The sequence below is a fragment of the Urocampus carinirostris genome, chromosome 1, assembly GCF_059441175.1.
Source record: "Urocampus carinirostris isolate Australia breed hairy pipefish chromosome 1, RoL_Ucar_1.0, whole genome shotgun sequence".
In the NCBI taxonomy this organism is placed as follows: Eukaryota; Metazoa; Chordata; class Actinopteri; order Syngnathiformes; family Syngnathidae; genus Urocampus; species Urocampus carinirostris.
The window spans coordinates 63,292,224-63,311,110 of record NC_142349.1 but is presented as its reverse complement, the minus strand read 5'-3'; the positions used below and the strand labels follow the sequence as shown (position 1 = coordinate 63,311,110).

Genomic DNA, 18,887 nt, shown 5'->3' with positions numbered 1-18,887 from the left:
TGAAAGACCCACTGTTAGCAAAAGGTTGCCCACCGCTGCTCAAGAACCATTGCCAAACGTTCCCGATTTGTCTTACAGTGTACCAAACCGAACACATGTTTCTTCATTTCCCCTCTCCTAAGTTATTGACTGACTTCTGCAAATAATTAAAACACAGCGTATGTATCAAAATGTGTCTTTAATACCAAGCTAAAAAAAAAAAACCTCTCTACACAATCCACCCTTTTCAAGCCTCGCTGAGCTCGTCGGCCATTTTGGCGAATCCGGCGGCGTTGAGGGCCGCCACCAGGCTCTCCACGGTAGCCTGGGCTCCTTCTCGATCCTGCCAGGTGACCAGCAGCAGCTTGGCTCGGATGTCGGCGTCTTCGCTTTCGGCTTCGATCTCGCGCAATTCTGCCGCTCGCATCTCCAAATGCGAGGCTAACGACTTCCAGCGGCCGCTTAGCTTTGCTGCTATCTCGTCCATTTGCTGGTTGCTCACCATCTTGCTCGGCATGCTGGGACCTGGATGGAAGAAAAAAAATGATAGGGGGCTTTTGTGGGACGTGGACTTCAAGAAATAACAATGACCACATTTCACAAACTATTAAGGCGCAAATTTGAAAATGTCTTGAATTACTGGATAAGATTGAGTATTTCTAAGTGGCTATAACCACATAAGGTTTTACGGCACACCGCTATTTGTGAGCAATGATAAAACAAACATCGCTGACCAATATCCCAATACCATGTATGCAACAAGATTGGAAACAGGGATGAGCAATGAGACTTCACCACTAGTGGTACAGATGACATACAAAAAGGCATTCGAGCAGGGGGTCTCCAACACGGTGCCCCTTTAGGACAGCTGAGATGCCCACAGATCTGTTCTGAAAATAGATCACTCGTGCTGGGTCATGATAATCTAGTAAAATGATTTTAATATTTAACTCTACCTTCCATTATTAACCAGATAATAACATGGTAATAACGTAAGTTATTTAAGAAATGAAAATCAAGCTGGGTGCCTTTTGCGCGATTTTTTGGGGTTTGAACAATTTTCCTGACACTATTAACAGCAAATAAACAATGTGAGGTTTGAACAATTTTTCTCGACAATCTCCACAGCAATTAAGCATATTCACAATTTCGTTATTCAAAATGTCGTTATATCTGACAATATGACGTTTTAACAATTTTTTCGACATTTTTAACAGCAATTAAACACACAATTTCATTATATCATATCAACAAAAAGTGGCTCTTGCCTTGAAAAGTTGGAGACACTAGTGTCTTACCTTGGCCATAATAAGATACCTTACTGTCTCAGTGCGCGTCGCGTACCGGTAACCCAACCAGCCTTAAAGCATCCAGACTTTTAGATCAGCACAGGTGTATGGGGATACTTCATTTACAATATAGTGATACAAATAGTGAAGTCAAGCCATTAGACGATTTGTTTAGATGTGTGTCAGGAGGAAGACTGCATTGGTCGGTAGCTAGCCCTATTAATGTTATCCTCAGTTTATCTAAATAGCGCTCTATGTGTTTCCCGACAGGGTGCGCCACCTCATCAGACAAATATTTCGCTTGACTAGTCATTTCCAATGGCAGTGTCTGAAATAATATCTCCCCGGACGCCCGGGGCGTGGATCTTTTACGTCGGGCTTACAACTTACAAAACGTCTCCGCTTGGCCGACAACTTTTTCAAGAAAAAAAAAAATCTTTTGTTTTTTTTCCCCCAAATCAAACGTTGCCTTCATTCCGATTTCGAAATCTTTGGTTCGTTTGGCAATTTGCATACTCGGCAGCCAATCAGAAGCCTGCATCGAATAACTTTGTGCTTCCGGACGTTCCTGAGCGTCACAAAGTCGTGCATGTGCATACCATTTTCCAAAGTAGGCGCACAGAGAACACAAGAAAAATGAATAAGTGGTTAGGAATCACGCCAAAGCCCCAGAAGAAATATTCAAAAGAAGCGAACAAAATGTATGACGCTACAAAACGTAAACGTACATTAAAAGCTTCGTGGAAAGAGGTGTTCACGTGGGTTCTAGCAGACGACGCAACGCAAACATTGCATGAATGAAGATGAGTAAATACAGGTACATACTGAGGGCAGATGGAAAACAGCGATGTCATACACATGGAATGAATGTTATAAGTAAATGTATAATAAACTTAATTTTAAACGGTTTTTCTGTTATATATTCTGATTATGAATCCTTAATACTTTGCAACAATGTTTTTGTTTTTTTTGCGATGAGTCTTATTGTGTTTCAAGTTGTGAAAAATGAGGCAGGCAAATTTATAGCTGGGCAGGCAACTTTTCAGAGTTGTGTGCCCTGGTGTCCGCTAACTTTTTGTCATGACTTTCAGACACTGCCAATGGTGTTGAATACTGTAGCGTTTCTTTGTGGTTGTTGTCTGTTTACTAGCCTTACTACGGTTTACTGCCGTCCGTCATGGTGTCATCGCGTGGTTAGGTCTGTGCAAAGGGTCAATAAGTACTAAACCGCATTGTTATTATTATTATTGTATTATTTGTGATTGCAACATCCTTTGCTGTCTGGTAATCCTGAAAGGGGGATACCACATGTGCGGTCCCTTCTCAAGGTTCCTTCATTTTCCTCATGTTGAGGTTTTTTGAGTTTTTCCTTGCCCTCATGTTGGTTCCAGATCAGGGGATGGTGTAATAATAGTCTGAGTAATAACCTGTGAAGCCCTTTGAGACTCTTTGTGATTAAGGGCTATACAAATAAAAATTACTTGACTCATTGATGCACAAGTGAAGAAGTTGGGCGACTGTCTAACCTATCAGAATGCAGAAGAAAATTAACTATGCAAATCAGCGTTTCTGGCACTGAGAGTAAAAACGGCGTGATAACGGGATAAAAGCGAGTGCCTTTTCGGATGTCATCTGCACCGCTGGGTGCCTAGTGGTTAAGTCGGCAAGCTCACCGCTGTGACCCTGGTTCGATTCCCGTTGCATACAATGTTTTGCGATTTGGGTCAGCACACTTATCAAAGCACAGGCACTGTAAGTGTATAAAGAGCCCAACGGATATACACAAATAAACGCGCTAGCTTTTAGAGGAGTGTGCGAATATTAGGCAAAATACGGTAATCTTACTATCGTTGCTGTCTTTGAGGAGATTGTCTCCATTTTCGTCGTCGTCCTCTTCCTCCCCGGTTTTGATCTCCTCCGAAGGGATGTCCTTCTGCACATGAAACATGGTCCCCTTAGCCACTATTTTGAATTTCTCCTCAATACGCAGTTTCGATATCGATTGTTGTTCCTTACGGGCAACTCTTTGGCCAGCTTGCTGACCATGCTGTCCAAATAGTCAGCTAGGCTGTTGAACTTCTGGTTGGTGGGCTGAAAAAAGTGCGGACTTCTCCTGGAGAGGAGCCGTAGCGCCCTCCAGCCGTAGTTTGGGTTCTTCACCACCCTAGGACAAAGAACAGGAAATCAAGATTTTTGTTTTAAAGTGTTTTTTTTTTAATTTATTTTATACAAGGAGGGGATCTTACTTGTACTCCTCCTCTACCATGTTCACAGGATCCGCCTGCTCGATGGCTTCGGCGAAGAATTCGTCCAGCGAGGGCATAAATTCTCTGAGAAAACAGGAAAACGGCAACATTAGACTGAAATAGTGAAATTGTGATTGGCTTTTTATCACTGAAAATGTAATTGAGGGTTTTTTTTGTCTCCAGCTAAGTACACCTTAAAGCAGGGGTGGGGAACCCATGGCTTGCGAGCCATATATGGTTCTTTTCATGGGTACAGTGCGTCTGGCGGACATAAAAATAGAACTTGCCGATTGCAGTACTTGCGAAGCCTAGACAATACCGAAAAATAGTGGTTTGCAATCATCTGTGGTCTGCGCTTAAGAATCCTTTACATGGAAGCTCATTAAACAATCTCTGTTCATTGGTTGGACACATGTTATGATGAAAACCCACTGAACAAACTGTAAACATCCAAAAACTCTAGCAAACTCAGATCAATTTGATTGGAAAAACACATGACTGTTTTAAAGCATGTGTACCGGTACTTATAAGGGACTAAAGGGTTTGCGTTACAGGGCTATATAAATAAAATGACTTGACTTCTAATAGGGTTCGGTATATAGAGGACACAATTTAAACTACAGTCTACAGTCAAGTATCACACCAACAGATCCTGGTTTTGATTGTAAATCCCTAAAGAATCCTTTATATGAAAGCTCATTAAACAATCTCTGTTCATTGGTTGGACACATGTTAGGATGAAAACCCACTGAACAAACTGTAAACATCCAAAAACTCTGGCAAACCCAGATCAATTTGATTGGAAAAACACATGACTGTTTTAAAGCATGTGTACCGGTACTTACATGGGACAAAAGGGTATGTGTTACAGGGCTATACAAATAAACATGACTTGACTTGACATTGGGTAAGCGGTAGGAATGGGCGGAGCTATACACACAGGGTGCACACTCCTACTCCCCCTCACCTAGTGCCGTCTGCACTGAAGGTAAATATTGTGTCCTTGTTTGCAGTAAGTTGTGACATTTTTACAAAAGAACTTTGCTCGCACCATGTTTTTAAACCATGATTTAGGACAAAAATGTTGGTCAAAATGGGCTTCAGCACTCAAGTATCTGCAGACGGGGGACACATTTTAAAGTGGTATGTATAGACTGATATGGGACACGGGATTTTTTTGGTTTATGCATGGGTAGGACTGTCTCAGATATTAATAATTCAATAACATAAGCATTAATATTAGAAAATCCCATAATTCAACTGTTTGCATTCGATATTGGCCTTAACTACTTACATACCTAGTATAAGATAATCGCCATACTGAAGGCCATTATCGCATACAATATCATTTTGAGATTACCTACAAAATCATCAGCTAAGTTCGTAAGGCCAATTATCACATGAGAAATCTGTAAGGCCACCATCGCAGAGTAAAATATTTTTAGAAAAATTGCCTAATTGGCGATGGTTTCCACAAACTCGTATTGTGGTATCAATGCTAATGAATTGTTGAATTTAAAAAAAATAAAAATAGGACGGATTAAGTGCAACTATTCGCTTAAAAATTTAACAGTTTTTAGTATTTTTCTCAAAAAGCAATTATTGTCACTCATGCCATTTTCGCATGAAGTTGAAAGAATGTTTTCATGCGTAAATAAAGGACTAAAAACCCAGATGTTTTCTAAGAAATATGAAACAATCCCCAAGAAAAATGGATGACAGATAATTCTAAAGTACTTTTGGTCATAATTGGCTTGAAAAACTACATGGTTTGAGAAACTCGGGTTGAGATGAATCTGGTATGAAAAACCTCTAGTGTGAATAAGTTACGGTGTTGAAGATTCATGGAATAAAAGACAAGCCAAAGACAACTTTGGGGTGTGAAAAACTTTAAGGTTGATAAACCTCGGGTTCGGTAAACTTATCTGGAATAAAAAACCTTGGGAATAAAATATTTGCAGGCATGGAAAACTCGATATTTTAGAAACTTGTGGTATAAAAACCTTTAATGTGAAAGACTGTGTATGAAAGATTTCGGGTTAGAAAAACCTAAGGGTATGAAAAACCTTGTGTTTGAAAAACTTTCTGGTCTAGATGATATTGTATGCGATAATGGCCTTACAGTATGTCAGTACGGTGATTATCTTATACTAGGTATGTAAGTAGTTAAGCCCAATATCGGATGCCAACAGTTGAATTATGGGATTTTGAATATTAATGCTTATGATATTGAATTATCAATATTATAGATCAAAGCGGAGCTGCCACGAGCGGCTGCCTTTTCCAACAGCTGCCCTATTGTTTTATTGTCTGCTCCTATCTTCGGTGTTTTTTCTTCCCGTTTTGACAACTACACTATGGATTACTTCTATCCCATGGACATGGGTTTTAGCGCACAAAAATGCATGTATTCAAGGAATCAACTCCTTGCCCTGAAGAATTCTCCTGCCGGCGTGATGAAGGGGCCTATCGTGGAAGAAGAGCCGGAGCTAGCGAAGCGGCTAGCGGCGTTATAAGTCTTCGGTACCATCCGTAATCATGGTAAATGCGAACTCATGACCAAATAAGATCATCGAGTGCTGGTGGAAAACATCGAAGCGCAAGGGGAGCGCAGTTGCTGTGTTTTGCGGAAACGTGGCTCACGTTTAGCATTCCGGACGCTAACGTGTAGCCACCCGGAGCTACCCGGCTTCAACGCCGCTATACAGAGACACGAAAGCCGGGGGGAATCGGAGAGGAGGCGGACTTGCTAACACGAGGTGGTGTATCCCTGGATTTTCACAAAGAAAAGATTTCCATCTGCCGCAGGGATGTCGAACTTTTGGATTAGCGTGACGTCATCCACTCCACTACAAGCACCCCTAGGGCATCATGTTAATCTGTTAAAAAACACTGGGGTAGACTGCTGGAAGTGTGAATTTCCCTACGGGGATGAATAAAGTATCTATCTATCTATCTGTATTTGCCATTAAAACAAACAACGTCAAGTTACATTTATTTGTGACGCCTTAATCACCAAATCTTTCAAAGGACTGCACAGGTTACAATGACACCATTCTCTGATCTTCAACCAACATGCAGGCAAGGAAAAACTCAAAAACCTCAGCGTAGCGAAAATAAACCTTGAGAAGGGTCCACACAACAAGTAATCCCGTGGAAAAATTATCATTAAAACAGAACAAAGCTTTACACTGAAAAATCAGCATCTTTTAGACATTTAGACAGGTAGCTCGTTTTGGGATCAAGAGGTCGCAGGTTCGATTCCCGGCTCCTCCGTGTTATATGTCGAAGTGTCCTTGGGCAAGACACTGAATCCCTAATGCCCCCAATAAGCAGGTCGGCGCCTTGCATGGCTGCACGGCCGCTATTGGTGTGTGAGTGTGTGTGTGAATGGGTAAGTGTGAAGCACATTGTAAAACGCTTTGGGAGGTTTTCATTGACTTGAAAAGCGCTATAAATAAACGCAGACCATTTACCATTTTCTGCCTTTTTTAGTGAGTGTACATTTCCTCCCAAGTGCATATAAAATCAAGAATCCGTTAATAAACATAACGTGGAATACAATTTTACCTGCTCTCTGACTTGCAGGCTTCCATGTTGTCCAAGTTCAAGTTCCACAAACGTGTTAGCTCGTCACTTTAAGAAAATAAAAATACATTAAATAAAAATAACAAACTTTTCTAAACAACGGTCGACATTAACAACAATCCTGACTTTCCCATGAAGATCTTCCTGTCGGGTCCTTTCCCCAAGAAGTCTTCTGGGGCCGCCCGTTTCCTGGTGGGCCGCTTGGGTTTGTCGTCGACCGGCCTGAAAAGTGGGCAGGAAAACGTTACGGGAAAATTCAAAACAACTGAATATATTTGCTTCGACGTACCGCTCCTTGACAAAACTAGGACAGCCTTCGTTCTTCCACGCGATCCAGTTTTCTTCACTGTTGAGGATGCGCTGTGGCAAATGTGATGGTTCACTAACGGTTGAGGGTCAACTTTGGCAAAAGTGAGGACTTACTTCCAACATGGAGGCAAACTTGTCCCCGTCTGGAGGAATCTCTCGAAGGAGCTGGGAGAAGAACCCCCCCCCAAAATGAAAGATGAGTACCGGTAGCTTGTAATCATAAACTGAGACTTCACATAACAATATTGGGATGCTAATATAGAAAGGTATTAAATATTCCCCAAAATAAATACAAAATTTATAAAATTCTCAGATTAACGTTTCAGTGGCAAATACTATGGATAGTACTGGGGAGATCATTTCTTCCTCATGCCATGAGGCTCTTTAACGCCACCCGGGGAGTAAAAGCCCACATTAAACCCCGCCCCCACATTTGCATATTACCCTATTTTTATTACAGTATTTTCCGTAGCACTATTTAAATACTCTATAGCAAAACTTTATATTGGGTATTTTTGTATTCTATATCTTTATTTTATTATTTTTTTTTTTAACACAAGGATACTGCTGGAAGTGGGAACTTCCCTACGGGGATGAATAAAGTATCTATCTATCTATCTATCTATCTACTAAAAATTGAAAGCTGTGATTAATGAACTTGTTTGATGAACTATGAAGTGATTTAAAATATGCAAACGAGCTATTAAACAACTAAGACTTCTGTGAACACTGAAGGTTTCAATTTTTATTTTCCACACAGATGAAAATGGCAGTTTTTTTCTTTCATTATTTTGTTCATTACAAATTTAACTAATTTTTTAAAACATATTTTTTTTCTATTTAAGGGAGATTTCTGGAGACTTATGTATAAAATACTAAAAGTTGAAAAAATATTGCTTAATATGGAAAAATGTGTTTCCCCAAGTTACAAGCTTGTAAAATCCTAAACAATATCTTGTACTCATAAGCTGTTAAAAATCACAAATAAGATATAAAAAAGGAAAGTACGAATTAACTATATTAAAAATAGAACCAAAACTGCCATTGCATCTACAGACGCTCCCCTACTTAAGACCATTCAACTTACAAAAAACGGTAGACACGAAAAAAAATTTCAGGATGTTGAAAAATATTCGGACATTGCTGTAAGTTAGATTTTGTACTATGTGCACCTTTTTCCGAATACAGGACAGTACTGTAGTGCTTCTTTCCGCCACTACCGGAGTGTGGCGCGGTGAGAGGTTACCCAGCATCCACCCCGAAGAAGAAATCCTCTTCCTAGTTCGTGTGCAAACATTCTATACTGTACCTCAGCGCACTAAGAACTTTGACATTTTTATTGTTTAATATCTCGTGCATCCATTCAATATGGTTGGTGTATCGTGTAAAGAAGAAGCGAGCCGTTTTTGAAATGAAAGTGGAATAAGAAAGATTGATGTGGTTGAGAAAATGGTTGGATTGCTGGCAACTAACAGAGGAGGACCTCTTGAAGTGGATCTTCCAAAAGTAAGTTACACTTAACTTTACTTATCTTTATAGAGCATATAATTTTATAAAATGTTTATTTTTTATTCTATAACAATACAGGTTACCTATACAAGCCTTAATTATACTTACATGAACCATAAAAATACAAAATATAGCACTGAAGCAACTTACGAACAAATTCAACTTACGATCTCATTCGTAAGTAGGGAAGCGTCTATGTTTATTTTATGTGCAACCTTAATACTAAAATAGTTAGACAACCCTCATCATTATTTTTTTGTGTTTACCTGGTAAACTAATTTGGTGGTTTCCTCGATCCATGCCAACTGGTCATCATTCAGCAAACAGTTGGAGCTTCAAGAAGAACAACACACTTTCTTCAAAATATTGTCTTCGTGATTACCGTAAAATTTGAACTACAGAGCGCACACAGTAGATTTTTAAAGGAAAAAACATTTAGTACATACATAAGCCGCACCCGACTATAAGCCGCACGTGCCCAAATTAAAACATGAGATATTTACAAGGACAGGTGTTACACATAAAGAGTATTGACGATAAATAGCGGCTCATAGTCTGAATTTAATGGTAATTTCAACCAGCTCATGTTCCATATCATCACCTTTTGAATTTGACTTGTCCTTTGAGGTACTGGAAGAGGATCAAGTACTGCAGTAGGATGTGGCGGCGGAAGTTGCTGTCACTGAGCTGCAAGTCCATCAGCTGCACGGGTCGGAAACGTTACAATATTAAATTAAATATTGAATTGAGCAAACATATCATGATTTTATCTGAAAAACATAAATAAGAATATATTTTTTCCCTACCAATAACTACTTAAAACCCTGATTCTGGAGAATGATACCAATAACTTATTAACCCAGGGAACATTCCGTAAATTCCGGACTATAAACCGCTACTTTTTTTCCAAAAGTTTAACCCTGCGGCTTATTCAGTGATGCGGCCAATTTATGTAATTTTTCTAACGGCCGCCAGCGGCGCTCGAGAACAAAATGTAAGATTTAGACCGGTGGAATATATGCGCTGAGGAAGACTGCAACTTCTTAGCTTGTGCACAAATTTAATTAGCGTAGAAATATCCTCTCCATGCAAATTGCAAAAAGAAAGGCACATGACGCAGCTTTCAAGCTAAATGCAATCGAGCAGTCCGATAAAGAAGGAAACAGAGCTACTGCACGTAAACTTTACTTTGCGAGCGTGTTGCGAGCGTTTTTTTGAATAAGGGAGCGTGGGATGACGTCTGTATGACAGTATTTTCCATACTGGAGAAGACGACTTTGATGACGTCAGTTATAAGGAGGAAGTTGAGGACGGTTTGCCATGATTACTACAAGTACGGTAATGTTTTTTTAACAGAGCCGTTTACTGTGTTGCGAGTGTGTTGCTAGTAGCGTTTTGCTACCCTTCACAGGCACAGTTTGGAATGAAAGTTATATTATTATTATTAAAGCTTTGAAAACTCTCTCGGTGTACCATCTTTCTTTGTAAATATGTGTAACCATGTATAATATGTATTTGCAACTGTATATTTTTGTAATGTATTTATTTTAGAGACTTATTCTGATATGTTTTGAACGGGCGAATCAAAAAGAAGGGACGAAAACCACGGGGGCTGATGGGAAGTGGAGTAAACGTGAGACGTGTTTGTGCACGTGGCGGACAATAGTGGATATATATTTTTCCCACCCTTACCTTTGTAAATATACACTTTTTTCTTTGGATTACTTTCAACGGGACCCGGACTCTGTAGGTCTGCATCAAACCTTAAGTACCGGTATCATTTTCCATTAATTTTGCCGGCTGTGTACTTTAATAAAGGACATTCAGTTTCGGTCGCGGGACTTAAAGTCGGGTTTGGGTTAATTTTGTGTTTGTGTTACATTTTTTAATGTGGGCGCATGCGGCTTATATACAGGTGCGGCTTGTGTTCGTACAAAATCGGTTTTCCTCTTAAAATGTGGTGGGTCCGGAATTTACGGTATTTTTGTCTACAATTACAAAGACATTACACAGCTTCGGTTAACATGTCTCCCAAAAGGAGTGTTAGCGAGACTAGAGCTTGACTTTATCCACCAATCGGTCAAGACTTTGTCGGTATTACCTATAATGACAAGGTATCGTTATGAGCACTGATGACAAAAATATTGCAAAAAGTGCATATGATTATGAATATACATCACTTCTATAAGCATTATACTAGTGCTCCAATGCTGAATGGTACACAGGCTTTGGCTAAGAAAATATTACTCTTATAAAGTGGAATTATCTTTGCTGTACACATGTGTAGCTATAATAAATAAAAATGTAAAAAATGCTAATGGATAGAGGGGGAAACTATATCGGGTAAATGTAACTTTTGGCCATTTTTTGAGCTATTGAGAGTTGGACTAGCTGTGTTTTTCAACCCTTTTGAACCAAGGTACACTTTTATTTATAAAAAAGTTCCGAGGCACACCGTCCGTTGAAAATGTTTGAAAATAAGGTTATGTCAACTATTTCACTGTACTAACTCATAAGTAAGTAATTAGTATATAAAAAGAAGAAAATTATACTTAAAATAAAAGAGAATGATGTGCTTTACTAATGTTTTGATTTTTTACAGTGCAATCTTAAACCGCTTTGTCAAACAAATTAAGTTATTAAATGTACTGTGCTACCCCATGAGGAGATAATTAGTACCGTAAATTCCGGACTATAGAGCGCACCTGACTATAAGCCGCTCCCACCGCTTTATGAGTGAGTTGGCGCTTTTGTACTTATACAAACCGCACCTATGTACAAGCTGCGGGCGCCCGCAGTGAAACTTGCGACACAGTCACAAGTATAACCCGGGCAACACTGTAGGTTCCACGATTGTGACTTCTTAGAGGGAAGGATTTTGTAAGGTTTAATGTTCTATAATCTTTATTGATTATCGATCAAATCATAGTACGCTACAAAGCCAAGGAGCAGAGACACTTGCTCTCTGCCAAGAGGCTAAGTCAATGTCCTAGCAAGGGGTACCAAAATACCAGGCCGATGCATAACATCACAGTTCAAATCCGTATACAAAATAAGATCCACAGTTGTCGTCAATCTTCGAAAATGATACCCGTAATTAAAGTATGATGCAGACTTCTTAAGTCAGGGTCCCGTTGAAAGTAATCCAAGGAAACAAAATGTATATTTCCAAAGTTAAGGGTGGTAAAAATATATATTCACTATTGTCCACTGCGACAACAGACAGATCTACAGGTAACTCAGCTTTACCACATTTCCCATCAGGCCGCGTTTTCTCCGCCCCTTATTTTTGATTCGTCCGTAGAACACATAACAGAATAAATCTCTAAAATAAATACATTACAAAAATATACAGTTGCAAATACATATTATACATGGTTACACATATTTACGAAGAAAGACGGTACACCGAGAGAGTTTTCAAAGCTTTAATAATAATAATATAACTTTCATCCCAAACCGTGCCTTTGAAAGGTACCAACACGCTAGTAGGATCACGCTCGCAATGTATCAAACATACCTGTGAAAAAAAGGCACCCTGTAATTGTGAAATTTACGGTAAATCATCTTGAACTTCCTTCTTACAACTATTGCCATTAGGGGCATCTTCCTTAGTATCCGTACGTACCTTGAGTATACCGAAATTATATGCTATAACTTAGAGATTGCAGTGCTTCTTGGCGCCCACGTTCAACTTTTACCTTTTAAATTCCTGCGCCGCTGGTGGCCGTTAGAAAAATTCCATAAATTAGCCGCTTCACTGAACAAGCCCGCAGGGCTGAACATTTGGGAAAAAAGGAGTGGCTTATAGTCCGGAATTTACGGTATATAAAAATTAAGTATTAAAAAAATTACTGCCACCTACTGGTATGGATGACTACTACAGTTCCTCGTCTGAAGATAGCAAAAATACTGAATAATGGGCAGATTTTTTTGGAAAGATAAAATTGGGAATATTCCTGCGGCACACTAAACAAGGTCTCACGGCACACTAGTGTGCCCCGGCACACTGGTTGAAAAACACTGGACTAGCTAATGCCTCAAAAAAAAACCTAAAATAGGGGTTCTCGATGGGCCAAATCAAAATCCGGATTCAAATCCAATTAAAATGTGGTGATGTGCCTTAGACAGGATGTTCATGCTAGAAAAACCTCAAAAATGGAAAATTTAAAACAATTTTGCAAAGAAGAGTGGGCCAAAAGTACTCCACAACTTTGTGAAAGAGTCATTAGCAACTAACGCAAACGTTAGATTTCTGTTATCGCTGCCCAAGGTTCTGGGGGCAATTACTTTTACACATGGGGGCCAGAAAAGTTTTGGATTTTTTCCTGCGCTAATAAATGGGATCAACTTTTTAAAACTAACTTTTGTATTTCCTTGGGTTGTCTCTGTTATATTAAAATTGGTTTGTGGTTTTCAAAACTTTGTGAGTGATAAATAGGCAAAAATATCATAAAAATCAGTAAAAGGGCTAATTCTTTTTTACGGTGCTGGATCTTTTGAGTTTGACTGACTCGAGGTTGTAAATTATCGAATTGGAAACAGTACTCTTGGATAAGTACCAACACCAAGTATTAGTATCAGTTCCTGCAAATATTTCTAAGGTGTCAACAGGAGCCAACATCAGTATCAGCTGCTATTTCTCGTCCGTCTTACAACCAGGAACTAGAAATTACAGCATATTTGAGAAATTTTCATGCATGGACTTGCTCTCTCATATCTTTCAGATTTAATTTCCCCCTATGTTCTGGTCCGGAGCCTTCGCTCTGAAAATGCTGGTCTACTAGTGATCCCAAGAGCCAAGAAGAGATCCGCAGGTTCGAGAGCGTTCTCCTTTCGAGCCCCGGTGCTGTAGAATGCTCTTCCCCCTGAGATTCTATCTGCAACCTCAGTGGTTTAAATCTAAGCTTAAAACACACTTCTATTCTATAGCATATGAATAACCTATATTTTATGTTGACAATATCTGCGGACTATTTTTTTGCACTTTGATGACTATTTTTGCACCAAGTGTACAATTGCACAAACCCTAACGATACCAAACTGTATGTAACATCCTACATGCCGACATTTCTTGTGTAAATATTGTGTAAACTATAACCTTATCCTCCTTGTTTTATAACCTAATCTTCTCTGTTCCTTTATCTTCTTGGCTTTTTTACCTCACTGTGAACGTGTGAACCTGGAGTGTCATGCCCAATTTCGTTGTCACAATATGTTAACCCATTTTGTAACAATGACAATAAAGGTATATTCTATTCTATTGTAGATCAGGGGATGGTGTAATAATAGTCTGGTTTACAATAATCTGTGGTCTGTGCAGCCCTTTGAGACTCTTTGTGATTAAGGGATATAAAAATAAACATGACATGTCTATAAATAGTTGAGATTCATCAGTATTAAAAAAAAAAATCTAAACATTTTTTGGGTCGGAGCGATGCACATGACTGGTATCCTTATTTGGTCATAGTATCCAGAGTTGAGTATAGGTATATATATTAAATTATATATATTAAAGCGAGGAACAAAAAGTTAAGAATCGTTCTAAAAAGTAGTGTCGGGTCATTGAAATATTAAATGAGAGTCTATTTCCAATCAGGTCGACAACTCTGACGGCTTATTTAGCCGGTATCGGCTTGATAATAATCATGCATCCCTAGAAATCATCTAAAAAAAAAAAAGCGCACCTTTTCACTGGTGAGGAACTTGGCAAAATAAACGTGTTCGCTGCCCCGTGAGGCCCGCAGTTCCTCCAGCTTCCTCTTGGACGCTTGCATGTCGTCCAACTTGAAGCTCTTGAACACGGCCAGGGTCTCGTCTGAGTACTGCAGCAAAGCGCCGGCGGTTTCAGCAAACTAAACCCGACTCGTGTTCCGGTTCCGTACCTTGAGGAAAGTCATCCAAGACACTTTGTCGTAGCACTGCACCGGATTCCGGAAGTAGTCTTGCAGCGTCCAGAACTTTCGGTACAGATTGTAGTCGATGGGGATGGAGCTGAAACAGAGAAACATCAATATCGGTGATGTCATCGGGGGCTAATTTGTTTTGTTCTACACGTTTCCCGTACCAGGACACCGGCGCTTCCTCCTCGCCCATCTCCCCTTCCTCCACCTCCATGCCGTCTTCTTTGTGTTCGGTGCGCTGCCATTGACCACTTGGTTTAAAATGACATTGCATGGACGCAGAAAGAGAATCTAGTCGTAATCATAACAGCTTTGGGGATTCACCTTGAGTCCGAAAGTGCTTTCATCTTCATTTTTGTTGAAGACCGTGATGTTGTCCAGGTTAAACTGACTCTGGAGATTTAGACCTGACAACAACGATTCATTAACAGTCAACAAGAAACCGCCACTTTTTAAAAGCCACAAAATTGCATTTTAATACGGTGCAATAAAATCATACTTTTACAAATACTCTGAGCTTTTAAAAACAATATTTTGTTTCTGCCATTGAAAGTAAAAAACAGCTCATTGTCCAAAATATTTATTTCAATTAATTATGTGTCATTTTTTTTCAATTAATCATTGGACCACATAAAAACACAAATTACCATTATTGACAAAATCAATCACTAAGGCATTAAGGCTGGCCTCTTGTTCTAAAATATAGGCTGAAAAATACAAGCTACTCATTTTGCTTCAAATAAAGGAATTAAACCCTACATAAAGTACAATAAATTAGAACACCACAAATGTATACTCGACAAAAAAATGAAATTAATTTTATAGACGATTATTGCTTTTGCATCCAAAATCTTTAGAAAATGAAATATGTATGTATTTTTTTATTATAGCTACTAACAAGTACAGTTAAAATAATGCAACTTGATAAAAATGAGTGTTATGTTTTTCTTAGCCAAGTAATCTAGGAATTGTTTAATGTTTAGAAGGGATCTATTTTAAGATCATGAACACACCCATAATCATATGCACGATCTGAAATATCAATTTATAAGTGTTATGGTCAAACAATTGACAAAGAAAGTATTGATCGATTGACTGATAAGGTCAAGGACTCTGGAACACTACTTTTTGGAGACCTGTTTACCAAAACCGTTTAATGTTATCATAATTTTAAGAAAATAAAGACACACACAAACATAATTGGATGTTACATATATTTTCTGTTTTTAAAATAACAAGGAGCAAAAAATAATAATAATAATAATAAAAAAAATTAAAAAAGGAGTTATCCAGAAGCAGAAGTTTGGTGTTGGTAGGAAAATCAGTTATAATTAATCGCTATAATAGTACATACAGTACATAAAATATTTTAATATTGTGCTCATCAACAAATTTGTATGAGTTATTTTCACGTAGTTTGCATACAAATTGATAAGGGTATTTAGACCCATGATTGATTTCAGTTTGACATCAGCCCAAAAACTTTATCAGATTTTAAACAAAATCTCTGATATTGGCACTCAAGCAACCCATTCCAGTTAAATAAAAAAAAACTTGTTGGAAGGAACTAGCTTTTGGGGTTGGTCCAAGTTAACGCAACTGTGAAAAGGAACAGAACTAAAATTAAGCTTGCTCATACTGACAAGAATCAAATCAAGCACCCAGAATCCTCTTTATTTTGTGCACAATTCTATTCTATTCATATTTTTTCAACCAAAAACAGCCTTTATAATCATGTCTGGTATCTGTTCAGATAATTCACCAGGCAGTAAAATGGGCATCTTATCAAAACTGAAAAAGTTCATTCAAAACACCCCTACTTATATTTATCAACCCTAGTATAAGCATGGTTGGGTGCATCACATATTGTAATTGTTCTTACCAGACTTCTCCGATAGTGGAAATAGACGAGCCAAAAAAAGTTGTATCCGTCCACAGAAAACTGTGTTCTGAGACTTAGACAGCCGCCGCAGGAGATCTAGAATTAGGAAAATCGTGTTGAACATTAAAAAAAAAAAGAAAGAAAGAAGATATATGACAGCTTACCATTACACATCCTCAAAAGGTAATTCTTCCCAGCAGTGTAGAAGGAGTTCTGGGGGGAAGAGAGGGAAGCAAAGTTTGGAAAAGCATCTTTTTTTAACGAAAAGCAAACGATAAATGTTTACAGATTTCCACGTGGCGACGTTTTCCTCAACAAAGGAGAATATCTTGTCACACTGGTCCAGTGGAAGGCTGTCCAGCACGTCACCGAGCAGCACGAAAGGCGTTGTCGCAGAGCAGATAGCTGCATGGACGCAGTGAGAAAGCTTTTAAAATAGGACTAGCTAGACTGAATTTTAGTATGTTTATTTAAAGAGACTGAAAAACACAAAAACCTAACCAATGTATAATCAGAAGTGGGGATAGAGCAGGTACCAATGACAAGGCATTGTATACAGTGGATCTTTTGCTTTGCAATACCCACCTTAATGGTGTATCAAATCAAGTTTATTTGTATAGCCCTTAATCACAAGGAGTCTCAAAGGGCTGCACAGACCACAGATTATTGCAAACTACAGACTATTAATACACCCTCCCCTGATCTAAAACCTACATGAGGTCAAGGAAACTCGAAAACCTCAACATGAGGAAAATAAATAAACCTTGAAATATCATGTGTCTCTAATGATTTTAGAAAGTCTCATCACCAAAATATAACCATTCTATTTATATTGATGTTCAAATTGACGTTTGGAAACAAAGACTTGTCAAGTTTATTTGTATAGCCCTTAGTCTCAAAGGGCTGCACAGGCCACAGATTATTGCAAACCACAGACTATTATGACACCATCCCCTGATCTAAAACCTGCATGAGGGCAAATAACGCACATATATTGTCGACTATAATCTACACAGGATCAGAGCAGGTATCAATTACAATAAATGTTATAGTTGTGCATGAGAACTGGAAGTTGCAGACCTACCTTCAGTGACTGCACTAATGCTCATGTCGATGAGAGACAAATAATCCTCGCTCCTTGCCGCTTTGTCCACCTGCACACAAATACATGCATACGTTCCATGCATTGATATAAGCAAATAATATGCATTCAGGGTTTGTTTGTGTGGCTTACAATTAGCTCCCCAAGAACAACTCTAAAAGCCTGATCCAGTGTTGTCTTCTTTTCAGTCTCACTGCAAAGCACATGAGCAAACAATGTTATTATTAGCCTGCAACCATGTCGCTGCAGTTCTTAAGATCACGTTCAACTTACTTTCCAGATATTTTATGAAAAGCCTGCAATATCGGGTCGCTGCTGTTGTCACACAAAGCTTGCTTGGTAGATTCCTACGAGTTTACCAGAGGGATAGTTAACGTGAGACGGCGCTAACTATTAGCATAGGCTACGTGGTTAAATAGCAAATAAATAAGGCGGTAAATGAAGGCACATTTTTAGAACGACACAATTTAGGGAACCAGAACATAAAACTGTTTATGCACTTTTTGAAAATGATTGTAATTTGACGTTTTCCCACCGTGAGTTTGTCTTTAGCCTCAACAAAATTAAACAAGGGAGGCGACATCTTTGGACAACACAAACCGGATATGGGATTATTTGCTTCCGGGTGGTGGTCATCACGCATGGTGCGTTCAATTGTTGCACGAAATCGCAAGTTTAAACGCCGTTCGATTCATGTCTCAATTGTCATTGAGTTCAGCTGTAGCTTTTATTTCAGATTAATAGTTAACTCGTTATTTATGATGATAACTATACAACAACTAAAATGTGTATTAATATGTGTATGAATTTAAATAACCAGTTTCATATATTTCGTTCATTCAAGAAGGTTTATAAAATCAGTGATATTTATCTTGTTTGAATTCGATTCAAACTCGAATATTTATTTAAATATAAATACTACTAATAAATACTTCTAATTATAACAATTTAAACAAATATATAAGCAGGGTTGGGTAGGGTTACTTTAACCTGATTACTTTCAATTACTTTTGGATTACTCTCACTCATTACTCTCTCACTCTCTCTCTTACTCCAATACCAAATATGCTAATAAAAGAC

The 18,887-nt window shown here is 38.6% G+C and overlaps 1 protein-coding gene across 1 annotated transcript; it reads right to left on the bottom strand.

Moving 5' to 3' along the window:
* Nucleotides 1-159: 159 nt before the first annotated feature.
* thoc1 (THO complex 1) lies at nucleotides 160-18,485 on the bottom strand. Its single transcript, XM_088348107.1, has 21 exons — nucleotides 18,343-18,485; nucleotides 18,081-18,154; nucleotides 17,940-18,000; nucleotides 17,790-17,859; nucleotides 16,992-17,110; nucleotides 16,870-16,918; nucleotides 16,706-16,801; nucleotides 15,148-15,230; nucleotides 14,988-15,061; nucleotides 14,806-14,914; nucleotides 14,608-14,745; nucleotides 9,522-9,622; nucleotides 9,187-9,253; nucleotides 7,526-7,576; nucleotides 7,392-7,462; nucleotides 7,229-7,324; nucleotides 7,085-7,150; nucleotides 3,515-3,598; nucleotides 3,285-3,432; nucleotides 3,114-3,201; nucleotides 160-504 (listed from the first exon to the last, which is right to left on the bottom strand). The coding sequence occupies exons 1-21, from the start codon at nucleotides 18,448-18,450 to the stop codon at nucleotides 227-229; spliced, it is 2,031 nt and encodes a 676-aa protein (XP_088204233.1). The 5' UTR covers nucleotides 18,451-18,485; the 3' UTR covers nucleotides 160-226.
* Between the last annotated feature and the right edge of the window lie 402 nt (nucleotides 18,486-18,887).